This window comes from Cololabis saira, chromosome 4 (assembly GCF_033807715.1).
Source record: "Cololabis saira isolate AMF1-May2022 chromosome 4, fColSai1.1, whole genome shotgun sequence".
Lineage (NCBI taxonomy): Eukaryota > Metazoa > Chordata > Actinopteri > Beloniformes > Belonidae > Cololabis > Cololabis saira.
The window spans coordinates 11097564-11112011 of NC_084590.1; the positions used below are offsets into that span (position 1 = coordinate 11097564).

Genomic DNA, 14448 nt, shown 5'->3' on the forward strand with positions numbered 1-14448 from the left:
AAATTTTATGACAAGTCTGGTTTTCATCTCAGTATTTAGGGTAACGTTTTTATTAGTTTGCTTTTGATAATGGTTCACAATTGCAGTCCCTTTTAAAAAATGTTTAAGCTCTAGCAAATTATAATAACATCCATGTATATCATTTTATAGTTATGGTTAGTCATGTAACCTTAAAATGAAGGTTTTGGAAAATAGCAAAAAATATAGGATGTTATAATATAATATCACTCTCTGCACCAGTATTACCATGGGAAGGGGCAGAAAAGGCTACGAATGGAATAAAATAAATGAATAAAAAGGATTAACTTTAACCTTGATTGGTCCGCGGGCAAAATGGTTTAGTGACGGTAGTAGTAGCAGATTCAAGCCGGCACAACCTTCAAAATATCTTGGGATCTCAAACGCCCTCCGTGATTATCAAAAATTACCAAACCATTTCAATCCCGTGTGAATGGAGCAAAAGTAAATGTTTGAATGCACAGCTAAAACAAAAAGTTAAACAAGTACAGAGTTTAAGTAAATTTTTATTGTCTTAAAAAAACAGCCCTGCATTTATTTGAGCCTGCAAAAGACAAATAACAGTTCTTAGATGGGAAAAACTTAACAAGACCACTCTGATAAGCTGATGATATTTATTCAAAACTAAAAACTCACAGTTTTACCATATAAGCCATGAAAACAAACAAAAAAAATTACAACAACCCCTGCAGAAATCAAACTTGAGTACTGAATGCATTCAAAAAATTAAACAAACCATTGATCAACAGATGGGAAATCTAATTTTTGTAAAAACAGCTTAGGGGGAAAAAAATAACCAAAACAACCGAAAACAAACAGGAATGTGACTTCTCTAAACATGCAGGCGAGTAACTCTGTCCCTCTGCCAATATGAAAAGCAACTAAACATCCACTTTGAGTGCAACACAAATATACTGCTTGCCAATACTTACTGGGGAAAGATACAGTTCTGACATTTGATGGTGGAGAATAAAGGTTTTTATTCAACATCCCCATTCTAAAAATATGCATCAGCCATTTTTTTTAAACTCAATTTACTGTAAGAACTTCAAAGATTACTGCTAAAAGTCAAATGTAATATACTGTAGTTGTTGCTTCCTACTTTTGTTACATGGAGTCTGAGATGAAAAATGACTTGCAGCTACGGCTCAAACAACTGTATTTCTTTCTGTTACACAGACTTGGGGGATTTGGTGCTGTACGGAGGTGACAGTCCTGGTGGTGAAATTAAATCTGAACTTCTGGGACTGAATAAACAAATACCAAAAGAAATTAAAAAAAATTAAAATTAAAAAATTCATCTTTAGGGCTGTAAAAGCAGATGGGATGCAGGGGTTGAGGGTCTGGCTGTTAAGGAAAGTGGTAAAGGGGCAACTAAGTCTTCTTCACTCAGTCATCTGCTGGTGTAGCGCTTCGGTTTGGGCTTGCTGAACGGGAGCGACTGAAACAGAAATAGAGAAGGATTAGCGTGCCACAGGGGAATTATAAAAAGTCCATGAGAAGTAACAAATATAAATATATGCATTATTTTTCTCTCTCTCTCTCTCTTTTTCTTTCATTCTCTCTCCCACTCACACACTTCAATAGTGTACAATTTGACTGGAATAAGTTAATTGTCTTCATAAATTGCTGGCTCGTACCAACAGCTAAGAATTTGTGATTTCCAAAATGATTTTTCTATCCCCTCCCCTTAAAAAAAAAAAGAGAAACTAAAGACATATACTGCGCATCGTTTATATTATCTTAAGTCATTGTTCAATTTTAAACATTTACCACTTAACCCGTTAAACTACAAACATAAAAAAGAAGAAAAACATGAACATAACCTAGTTTATCTCTGTCACACTCAACTGTCCACGCACGCTCACATTCAATCACACATCTGCACTATGAGCTTGTTTAAGGCTCAACTTTAGCAACCCTGTAAATGTTCTTTTACCATCAACATGAGGTTGTCAGGGGGGTTGATTTTTGGTTACCTTTGGTGACAGTGGTAGAAACAACAAGTACAGAGAAGCGAAGGATGAAAGGACTGAAGGACGGATGACTACAACTTGGAGAGACACTGCGCCGGGAGGCTCTTGAAGACTGATCTCACGTGAGCTCTCTCACTTTCAGAAGCTAAGACGGAGGCGAAGAACTCTGGTAGGTAGGTAGGGGGTCTGGTAGGTAGGTAATGGTTTAAAAAGGTCGAACTCTGATTTGTGCGGTCAGCCCTCTGGTACATCTGAAGGCTGGCTGGCTGGCTGGGCGACTCTAGTAGAACAACTGTATGTGTGTGTCAGCTGATCTCGTCTGAGCGTGTGCGTCGGTTGAACAGACAGTCACCCATTCACTGTGGGGAGGGTTCGGTCGGTAGGTCGACCTCTTTCTCGCTGTCTAACACCAGCTGCAGGCGAAGGCTGATCTCAGGTCAGCGCTTAGTCACCCTCCCGCAGGACGTACACACCGCCAGCTGGCAGACCCTGGGCCTGGGATCAGCTGCGGTGTCAGTGCAGTGCTCAGCTCCCACCACACGCTTTAAAGAAAATATGAAAAATAAACAAAAATGCTGCAAAGATGCTTACCGCAAGTCACACCACTGGTGCTGTTTCATCTGATCTGAACTAGTATTAACTCTGGAGTTCTTCTGATCTAGCCAAATTCAGGTTATGATAGTTAAACTGGATCAAAAAAAAAATTAAATAACATTTAAAATTCTCTCTGACCACCTGTAACTCCAGAAAATAGCTCTCTCTTACTCTAACAGATCTCATTCATTTAGAACAGGTTAACAGGTTAAAAGGGCATCAGTACAGACAACATGGCTGCATCTCACTGCTTTTAGCTGCCCTAAGTCAGGTTAACAGGCTGAGCAGATTGACTCTCGTGTGCTCTCCTCAGGATCAAGTTAGACTGTCTAAAAGGCCAGGTTGCAGCGCTGAAAGAGAGCACACGAGGTCCAATCTCACTAAACCCTCTCTAGAGTAGATGGAGGGCTCATGTCCCTCTGCTTTCCGCCGCCCAGTCCACCACAGGCCGACAGCAGACTGGAGAGGTCTCCACTGAGGAGGCGGAGGGATCACGGCGGTCGTCCATCGTATCGTTGATCGGTGGCAGCATGACACCCCGGGCTGGAAGTCGGTCTGTAAAAGTCATCCCTTGCCTGACCCTCTCCTGCAGTGTCGACTATCCTAAATCTATTATCTAGTTCTCACTGGAGCTTCTTCCTACTTGGATGTTTTATATACACGTTAAAAAAAGAGACAACTGGCAGAACTAAACATTTCACATTTATGAGACTGCCCATAAACCATTCCCGCATAAATATATATATATGTATATATGTCAAACACGCAGAAGGAGTGTGTACCTGCTCTTCTTGTGGTTGGCTGCCGCAGAGCGAGAACGAGATCTGGACCGAGAGACAGAGCGTCTCCTGGGTGCAGTGCCAGATCGAGACCGGGATCTGGAGCGACTAACGAGAAAGGGAAACATTTAAATGCTGCACACCTTAATAATAAGAATACATTTTATTTGTTAGGCGCTTTTCATTGCACTCAAGGTTGCCGTACAACAATCGAAATTAAAAAAACAGAATTTAAAGGGATTGTGACATGAAAAACACATTTTTCTTGATTTTTTGTGTTTTGTTGGGTGTCTTGACATCAATTACACCCAAAAAACAACGAACTTTTAACATTCAGTGTATTGTGTGCTTTCTGGGATTTTCCGCATAACTGTGCAAAAACGGCGCATGTGGTTTGGTGGCGGGCCGTTACGTAACGATCCGCTAAATCACCGCCCCCTCCACCCAGCTCCCTGCCTCCGCTCCTCTCCAGCGCACCATAAAGGCTGATTTATGGTTCCGCGTTACACCGACGCAGAGCCTACGGCGAAGGGTTACGCGGCGACGCGCACCGTACGCTGAACCCTACGGCGTAGGGCTCTGCGTCGATTTAACGCAGAACCATAAATCAGGCTTAACAAGGAGCTGTTTAGAGCCTCTTTTGTTCTAATCACCGGAGGAAAACTGCTAAGAAGACCCGCGGCCACTGACTGGACTTAAGATAAGGTGACACTGCTGCTTGCATGCCTTTATTTTTATGATTGTTTGCTGTGGTTCGCCCTGCTGCTTTTCCGTGCATGCTTCGCCTGTCGCTCCCGGCTCTCTCCGACGCCGCTGTGAGCGTATGGCTGGAGGAGGAGGAGGTTGGGAGGAGGAGCGGAGCAATGATTGACAGGAAAGGGGCAAAAGGAAGCATTTTTCACGGCGCAAAAAAACACTGTAATAAAAAGCCAGGAATAGAGTACTAGAGTGAATATTTTCTTGTTACACTCTTTTAGACACATTTGAGGGATGTTGGCCAAGACTTTTAATAGTGTTAAAAGCATGTTAAAAATGATGTCACAATACCTTTAAACAACAGAAAACAGCAGTTTGCAGCAGAACATAAAATACAGTTATTGTAGGTCAAATGCCTGTCTAAAATCTTAATGAACAAGTCACAGCTAGAAAGCCACAGATTAAAACATGTGACTTTACCAAAGCAGCTGCACATCCTAATTGTACACAGTAGTCCCGACCTACCAGTCAAGGAAACACGGAAACAGATAACAGGACGTGCTGGGAAGCTCTCACCACTTTTCTGTCAGTTTTGGCACACATTTCTTATTAGCTTAAGCCTAAAAAAACTAAATTTTCCTCAACACAGGGAGCTACATTTCTCCTAAAGGCTGGGTGAGTTGGGCAAATGCCAAACTGTTGACTAATGAATCTAAAAAATGTGCTCAGGTTGATGTGCAACCACTTGACTATCGACTCAGACACACCAGTTGTAATTATTACGGCTCCGGACATTCTTCTGTAACATTTGTTGAGTCCATCCTTCTGGTTTTAAATTGTTTAGCTTCTTTACTCATAGAACGGACAGACAGCTAACGATCATCACAAACTGCTGTGTGTCTGGGCTCACATGCATAAACTTTCACCAAACAACAGTATTATTTTTAAAATACTTTGTTTTTTATGTGCACCTGTCTGTCTGTGAATGTTCGGCCGAAAATAGCAAAAAAACACTTCGGTGTTAGGTGGATTAAGTCGGGAAAAAAACGAACAATTAATAACGGCGTGTGATGACTAGGGATGGGCGGTATGGACAAAAAAAATGTATCACGATAATTTCTGGCATTTATCCCGATAACGATAAAAATGACGATAAAAAAAATAGCAATTCAACTCCACCTTTGTAACTATAAATCTATCACCACAGTCTTTGGAGTCTCCAAATCACTGCTCTAAAAGATACTAAATACTACTAAACTACACCAATTAAATTGAATTAATAAAGACCAATTAAATGAGTACACCTGTACTGCAAAACTGTAATGACTCAGATCCGCCATGTTTGTTACACAAACACGTATCAACGGGAATTGATTCTTTGATTCTTTCTTTCTTTCTTTCTTTCTTTCTTTCTTTCTTTCTTTCTTTCTTTCTTTCTTTCTTTCTTTCTTTCTTTCTTTCTTTCTTTCTTTCTTTCTTTCTTTCTTTCTTTCTTTCTTTCTTTCTTTCTTTCTTTCTTTCTTTCTTTCTCACACACATACGTTGTGCATCGATTTAACGCAGGACCACAAATCCGGCTTTACACAAAAATGTCATCAACGGGAATTTATTGTTTTTACCGCAAGATGACAAATTCTTACCGTGGGGAATTTTTTTGGCGGTATATCGTGAACGGTAAAATATCGCCCATTCCTAGTGATGACGCAATCAAACAGCGAGTGAGGGGCGTGCGGTGTTAAATGCAGCAAACATGTCAGATCATTACTTGGATGTAGGGAAAAGGCAGAGGACACGAGAAATGATCCAGGCTGAGTTGGATTTGGGAAAGCTGCTACCAATGCGCGTACTACCAATGCGCGAGACCTCACTGTCTAATATGACGAGATCCTCCAAGAAAATAACCCACATGCAGACGACAAGCGCAGCCGCTCAACAGTTAGATGGTTATCTGTCAGAAGGCCCCGTCCCCAGGAGCGAGAACCCTCTCGCCAGTAGAACATATCAGAGCCGGGCCGGAGGGCGGGGCATATTATGGGTCAGCTACAAAAAGGAGACCCTGCGCAAACTTCAGGTAGCATATGTTTATGTCTGAGGATACTGCTGAAAAAGCCCAGGACTAGCAGTGCTAGTAAACTCTTTTGTGACTCAGGGCTAAGCACTTTACAGGCTCTCTTGAGGAACCTGATGTTTAAGTTTATGTCTCGACTTGATGACTCACAAAACCGTATTATAATGAAGCTCACAAGCCCTAGGTGCAGTTCGGTCAGATATCAATCATATCTATGGAAACATTGGTATGGGTGCCTTTTAAGACTCATGAATAAGAGTATGTTTTTATGTGTTTATGTAGTTTATTTTTTATGTTGTATGTCTTGATATTGGGTCTAGAGCCCGTAATAAAGTTTATACATATCATGATCTCTGCAGCCTGGAGCCTCTCGTCAGGCTCGTCTCATTAACACAGCCTACACACACCCAACAACGGGGCTTACAAGCATTACCAGATGTAAGAGCAGAACATTAGAGCCTATTAGAGATTGTGAAAGATAATTCTCAAAAAAAAAAAATTTAAATTGGCAAAATAAATGAAAACTGCGAAGAACCATTGCTCGGTATTATTCGGTATTCGGCCAAATGTTTATTATCATTTTCGGTTTCGGCCACAAATTTTCATTTCGGTGCATCACTACTCCAAACAAACAACATTAAACACTGTAATGCTTTTATCACCACGTAAGGTGTGTAAGGCCTCAGGGCCTTTTGGAGCCATGCCACGGGCGCGTTTCCACTAGCAGGAGTTCCGAGTTCAGACAGGGACCTCTAGTTATTATTCTAGTTTTTATTCCCGCTCCCGCGGCTCGTCACTTCAAGGAGGGGGAGTCCCGAGTCAGTCAGTAGCTCAGCTAAGCGTGGGTTGGTTTAAGTGCTGGAATAATTTGGATTAGGGCGCATTATCTGGCACTAAAAGCTTGATCTCAAGAGCTTCAGTTCGTTTCCACTACAGCCTGGCTATGGTGTATACATGGCTGTTATAACTTCAATATTGGTCTGATTAAGGCAACAATTTGGATTTCTGTTCTGTGATCAGGGGCTGCAGTTGTAAATGTACTGAGCGTAGCGCCACACAAGAACCTTTGACTGATAACAGCACAGCCGAACACGAAGTGGTGGAAATGCACATTTTTTGCTGTTCTAAAGCAAAAGAATAAAGAGAAGAAGAAATGTGGATACTACTTCCATGTTTTTCTAAAATGCAAGTAGTACCCCCTCCTCCATTCTGGTAATGACACGCACAAATGGCCCGGCCCTTAAAAATGGACACGGAACTGCTAGTGGAAACACCTGATGATAGGAGAAAATACAGTGTGCTGCAGTTTTACCTTCTCACTGGAGTCCTGGACTTGGAACGAACTGGGGAACCAGACCTACGGTCAGAGAAGAAGAAAAAAAGTTAATTACAACTTTGTTGAAAAAAATAAAACTAAGAGAAAGAGCACCAACTCAGCGAGCAGTCGTGTAGTTAACTGTGCACTCACCTGCTCCTACGCCTGGAGTAGGAAGGGGATCGGCGGCGGCTCCTAATAAAAACAACAAAAGTCAACATTGAAGGTGACATAGTCCACGTGGAATGTATCACAATCACTTAGCGCCATTTATTATTACAAGACTGCATTCAGACAACTGTTTATATGCTTGTTAAAGTCCCGTAACCGGAATGTGAAAGATTGAAGGTTATGACCAGACTTAACAGACTCCCACACAAATTTATTATCAGTCTGATCTGGTGAGGTTGAATGGCAATGAATACCAGGCTTAAAAAAAAAAAGCCTTTGAACAAGCACAAATGAATTTTAAGTGATATCTCCAAACAAGGAAACATCTAGGACTGGGGCGGCTTTCATTTTTCTTATACCGCGGTAAAAAAGCACAACAAACGTGAAACATAGTTTCATGTTGTTGATATTTCTTTCTTTTCTTTTTTTTTACTTTTTGTGTATCATTAGCCAAAACAAGATTAAGGTTTTTACTGATATCATAGCTGCATTGATGTTGCATAGCACCAAAAGGCGGCGGTATTGTTTACATTAGGGATCAGCTGAGCTTAAAAACTAAATTCTGGATGACTTAAAACTTTCAAAACATTTTCCAGCTAAATTCTGATGAAACTGAAGTTGTTGTTTTTGGACCTGATCGCTTGAGGAACATGTTGTCGGGCTATGTCATTATTCCAGATGGTAGTACCATGAGCTCTAGTACAACAGTTAGGAACCCGGGGCTATTTTGGACAAGAATCTGGCGCTTCAATGCACATATTAAAACAGGTTTCTAAGACCGCCTTGTTAAAGCTTCATAATATTTAAAAAATTAGGAACATCCCATCCCAGACTGATGCAGAAAAACTGATCCAGCTGTTACCTCAAGATTGGACAATTTGCTAATCTCTATGATTGTGTTGTCCTACAAATTCTGTAAGAAACCTCCAGCTGATCCAAAATGCTGCAGCCAGGGTTCTGACGAGGACTTGCAGGAGAGATCACATTTCCAGTTTTAGCTTGTCTTAACTGGCTACCTTTAAAATGCAGAATATAATTCATCCATATTTTTCAAGGGGAGCATTTCTCTTTGAGATGGAAGGGTTACGTACTTAGTTCTTAAAACGTTCCTTTTGATAAATCTTTTAGTTTTGGGTGTCCTGAAACATCCCTTTTTAATGCTTTATTTTTTTTTAAATGCTATAGACTCGGAGTACTGGGGGACCCCCCATGATGCACCTCTCTCCACACTGTTCTCTTCTGCTCCAACTTTATTAATGATCTCACGATACGGTACGATACACGATATTGAGGTCACGATAACGATACGATATTATACACTGTAGCAGTATTTTTTTTTAACAACCTTGCATGAGGAACATATGACTGGAAAAAATTGTCTTTTATTTGAAAGACACAAAATACAAAACAATGCTGTGTATTTGCCCAATTGTTACAGTTTGTAATGCTTTATAACTGTTTAAGTTTTAAAGAGAAAGCCAGGCCAACCATTTTCCACAAACTGAACTAAAAGTAAATGTCAGGTTTGCATTATGCATCTTCAGTTTCATACAATAAAAATATTTTGCCACAAACTGAATAGTTTCTCTCATGTATGATTGACTTTTTTCTTTCTAATTTAACAACTAAAATTAAATAAATAAATAAAAGTAAATAAATACATTTTTCCATCATAAAAAAGATTGATTCATGCTCACCTTATAAGTGTAAGAGGAGATTTATTTTTGTTAAGAAGTTTATTTTGGTAATTCAGGGTTTATTATTTTATAAATATATTCTTTATATTCTGATGTAAATCAGGGACTATAATGACACTAGTCAGTTTATCTGTAGTTGTTAATGTTTTAAATTGGGCGGAGTGATACAGCACTAGGTGCTGTGTTGATGTTCTAAAATCCTACGCTGTTGAGCCGACATTGAAGTACACTGGAACTCAGCAGAAGTTGCCTGCATGTTTATCCTACTCACGACCAGAAAAAGGTTTAATTTAATAAGGTAAGGCTTAACTCTACACCAGCCTTACATAAGTAAAAGTTCAGAGCTCAAAACGGGACCGTAAAACGGGACTAGTTTCTTCTGAGCGGAGGAAGATTTTGGTCCGCGGGTCGAGATGCGGTCGCGGTCGGATGCGCGTTTCTAGTCAACACAACAGATTAATATTAATAACCCAATATCACGATACACTTTGTCACCTCCATGACACGTATTGTGACGTTTTTGTATCGCGAAATTTCGTGGCACGATATATTGTTACACCCCTATTATTAACCTTCAGTCCTTCTTCCCATCAGATGTTTCTGATCTGTTGCTGTTCTCTGCCTTTTCCTGACCTCTAAACTCCAAAACAAGTTTTTCTTTTCTACAGTGGCCGGGTGCTTTCTCGAAAAGTTTCGATGCAATTAATTGGTTTCCTCAGTAAAGCAATTATTGTAAAATGTATTAGTTTTGTATTAATAGGAATAATTTGGAATGAGGTGAGCTGATAGGTTTTTAATTCTTTGAGATTACATTTCATATGATTTGGCGTTATATAAATAAAGCTGAACTGACTTACCTGCTGTTGCTGTAGCTTCGGCTGCGGCTGCGGGAGCGGGAACGAGAGTGAGATCGGTACCGACGTCCACGGGACCTGGACCTGGAGCGAGATCGTGAATGGGTGCGAGACCTAGAAAGAAAAGATCAAGAAAAGGTTTTTCATCTTGTTCCTATGATCGTACAAATCATGCTTGCGGTGAACAAGAAAGATTCTTGCGGTTTCACCTGCTGCGGCGGCCTCTTTTACTGTACCGGTAGCAGTCATAAGCGTAGTGGCCTCTGTCCCCGCACTGGTAGCATCTATCGTTGGGGTCAAACTGGCGACGACTCGGCCGTCCACGTCCCTTCCTGGACATGCCTGTAGACATCTCCACCCGAACACGGGAACCACAAAGGAGCCTGAAAGAGTTAAGGAAGAAAGGTTTCAGAGTTTATTTTGAGCAATTATCTTTTAGTTAAAAGAAAGAATATTATCTTTAAATTCCTTCATCTTTTCTAATGCATCAACAGAATCTGAGTATCAAACAGAAATACAAACTAAACTAATGTTTAAAAGTGTGACCTACTTTCCATCCATGCCTTTGACAGCATCTTCTGCATCTCTGGGATCCTCAAACTCCACAAAAGCAAATCCAGGTGGGTTCCTGGCCACCCACACACTTCTCAGTGGGCCATAATAACTGAACGCTCGCTCAAGTTCCCCCTTGGCAGCACCATTTCCCAAATCGCCAACATACACTTTACAGTCAGTGGCCCGAGATGAACCACGGGAGGATGAATAGTAGGACATCTCTCCTTGCCTGTTGAATGGAAAAGCAATCATTTTAAATTATTATGTTACAAGAACCCCCCCCTTCAAAATGGAAAACAAAAATAAAAATGCAAGTGTAACAGTTACTTTTGCATAACAGAGTTCTACCATGTAAACTCAACCATTTTTTTCCTTCAAAACCAACAAACTCACTGTTCAGTCTATGGTAAAAATAAATCGTATAGGGGGTAGTCGGAGGTATAAAATAGTCAGTTTTAACCACATTATAGGGATTTTTATATTGGTAGGAATTCTGGTTAAAACGTTTTCAATGCAGTAGGAAGAAAACCTTGAAAATTGGACGCGATTAAGAGTTGTTAATATATCAATTTCTATAAGATAATACATGATATTAAGTGAAAGTGTACAGAGAGTTTGGTAAAAATAAGTGAAAATACTATGATTTTTGTGGCTTCAATATTACCCATCTTTTAAATCAGAATCAGCTTTATTGGCCAGGTTCGAACATTGTCCAACAAGGAATTTTACTCCGGTAGTTTCGCTCTCTATGGTATAAGGTGAACAATAAACAAATGAACAATAGACAAATGTGGAATTTCCATGTACACAAATTATAAACATTTTAAGGTGCAGCAGTTTGAGGTAGTGAGAATAAGTTTGACCTATTTACAATTTCAACAGACAAGAATTATGCAACAAATACAAGATAAAAATTTAAATTGTACAAAAGAAATACAAAGTGAGAGGTGCAGCAGAGTGAGGCAACATGAATATTAAAGAGGGTGCTAGATGATTTATTTATATTTTGATGATTTATTTATATATTGCACGTGTTTGGTTACTCTTAAAAGGCATGATTGACCTTAAATACACTCAAATAGCCACGTGTAACATCAAAGAGTTACTACAATGCAGTTAATCACAGGCATGACCATGTTGGTGGGGGTGGGCGGGTTATATATATAATCCAAACAGAACATGTAAACATATATGTCCTTTTTTTTTAATGCTCACACGCTCACTTTGTTTCTTAAAAATCCCAAATTTAAATAAAGAATGCTGGGACGTTATAAAAGTCACATTATCGTGTTAATAACAAATGATGAATACTGCTTTGCACGTGAATTTAACATGAGGAAGCATGGAGGATAATGGAGGAAGACACAGTGGCTCCATGCAAACAAACCATCTCCATGGAAACCAATGACTTTCCCACTGTAAACTATAAATTAAATATTCCCCTTTAAATCCTCAATATTACTGCAATCTTTCTGAACGATCTTCAGTCTGAATGAGGCTTTTTGTACTTTATAAAACTGGTTCAAACGACTGAAAACCGCAGTCTGGTGGCGCAGTCGGCGTTACAGCGGCCCCCACATATTTAAAGCGTTATTAACGCGCCAATTTGACCTGAAATCTCTTTTAATCCAACATTAACTACATTTTGAGGCCAAATAACAAACCAAACCTCATGTGTTTCCGTGTAGCCACCGCCGTGTAGTCTCTGCGCACCCACACAACTTATTCACCTAATACCATATTAAACACGATTTTAATGATATAAAACCCCAAATGGTGACACTTTTTAGAATAAAAACGTGTTTTCCTGCGTCAGGCGGTTAAATCCAGGATTTAGCCGGGGCCTGTGGTCTCGTAAACAATGGCGGTAGCACGCGTTAGCTCGGCCTTACCTTCCTTCTTTCGCCGAATTCCGACTCAGCTCCGGGCACAAGACGCGTCTGCAACCCCAATCAGAAGCTGGAGTCCGGGTTTTCACCACCTGATGAAACAATAACACACGCACAGACTTGCTAAGGCACCGCCGACACGGACTTTAGCGGCTCTCCCTCATGTCTGTGCACGATGAACGGCGGCACACGTGACTTCCGCATCTGCGCACTAGAGCCACATAACCAACCGTAGTTCAAACAGCGCCGCTCAGAACCGTTAAAAGATAACATTTCTAATTTTTATTTTGTTCTATATTTTTTTTGGTTTTAGGGTGAATATTTTTTTGGATTTCATCCTAAAACGTCAGAAAAAGTTTCTATATGTAAATCCTTAAAAAAAAATAATTCTTTTCGACTGTCTCAGAAAACTGTCTCAGAAAATTAGAATATTGTGATAAAGTTCTTTATTTTCTGTAATGCAATTAAAAAAACTAAAATGGCATACATTCTGGATTCATTACAAATCAACTGAAATATTGCAAGCCTTTTATTATTATATATATATATATATATATATATATATATATATATATATATATATATATATATATATATATATATATATATATATATATATATATATATATATAATATATGTGCAAATGGCTGCCGAAGGCAGGTGTGGTTTGTGGGGCTCCACACCTATCCTCCTTTTTAACATTTTCATTGAGTTTTTAACAGTATTAGCTGAAGTTTTTCAACAAAAATGGTTCAACTCAAAGAAAGATGGGATTCCAAAGTGAGATTCAACCAACAGGTACAGAGAAAAAGATTGTGTTTGGACTCTGCTCCTTTGTTTGTGGCTTCTGTTTGTCCCACCAACTCAAGGCCTCTGTTTGGCAAGAAATCAATCATTGCCCACTCTTGGACATCCTGCACCTTGGATTGATATACCCAGATTGAATTATTTTGGGCATGGACATTTAATTACATACTCCATTTTCTGGCAGAAAAAAAGTTTACAGTGGAATTTCTAGTGGACACAGTAAACAAACCACCAAAAGCAAGTATCATGCTTACAGTTTTCTGCTGTATTTGATGTTGCTATTCAGATTCAGATTCAGATTCAGAAAACTTTATTCATCCCCGAGGGGCAATTGCAATGCTATGCATAGCATGCCGTGGGGATATACAATTGAACCCTGGTCCATTAGCAAACAATCAGCTATCAAGCCAAACCCATGCCACAAGTGCAGCTTTGTCACCATCAGGCCAAACTCCTGCAGCGTGGGGTAATGTTCTATGTCCGAGACCATATATTATGTGAAGAGATCCAATACCCCGAGAATGACATTGAATGCATTTGTCTGAATGTTACATTATCTCCAAGAATGTCTTTTGTCTTAATTGGAGTGTATAGGCCACCCTCTGCAAAGTCTGTCTTTCTTGATAACTTCCATGATGTATTAAAGAAATATAGCTCAGGGAAGGAAGTATTAATCCTTGGCGATCTGAACCTAAACTATGAAGATAAGTTAGGTAAAAAAGCACTGAATCGAATTACAAATACATTTGATCTTACACAGTTAGTAAAGGGGCCCACTAGGATAACATCCATTTAAAGAACTCAAATTGATCTAATATTCTCTAACAAACCTGAGAGAGTGTCTAAGACATTTAACATGATTACAGGCCTGTCTGATCATAACCTAACTCTCGTAGTTAGAAAAAAAAAACCAAAATCGAGCACACCTGACTTCTAGCACATGTGATAAATTCAGGATACCTAAGAGTGACATGGCTGAATTTGAAAGTGCAATACAGAACATCAACTGGAAGGACCTACTATCTGGG

At 39.7% G+C, this 14448-nt stretch overlaps 1 protein-coding gene across 4 annotated transcripts; it reads right to left on the reverse strand.

Annotated features, from left to right (window-relative positions):
• Positions 1-617: 617 nt before the first annotated feature.
• Positions 618-12809, reverse strand: srsf7a (serine and arginine rich splicing factor 7a). Of its 4 annotated transcripts, XR_009782480.1 has the most exons (9): positions 12616-12809; positions 10719-10952; positions 10378-10551; positions 10172-10282; positions 7600-7641; positions 7444-7488; positions 3371-3475; positions 1998-2536; positions 618-1459 (listed from the first exon to the last, which is right to left on the reverse strand). XR_009782480.1 is itself a non-coding variant. In XM_061718834.1 (8 exons), the coding sequence occupies exons 2-8, from the start codon at positions 10940-10942 to the stop codon at positions 2443-2445; spliced, it is 768 nt and encodes a 255-aa protein (XP_061574818.1). In that variant the 5' UTR covers positions 10943-10952; positions 12616-12809; the 3' UTR covers positions 618-2442. The 4 variants fall into 4 exon arrangements, 3 of the variants coding, with proteins under 3 accessions (XP_061574818.1, XP_061574819.1, XP_061574817.1); XM_061718834.1 differs by having other exon boundaries at positions 618-2536; positions 10405-10551; XM_061718835.1 differs by lacking the exon at positions 1998-2536.
• Between the last annotated feature and the right edge of the window lie 1639 nt (positions 12810-14448).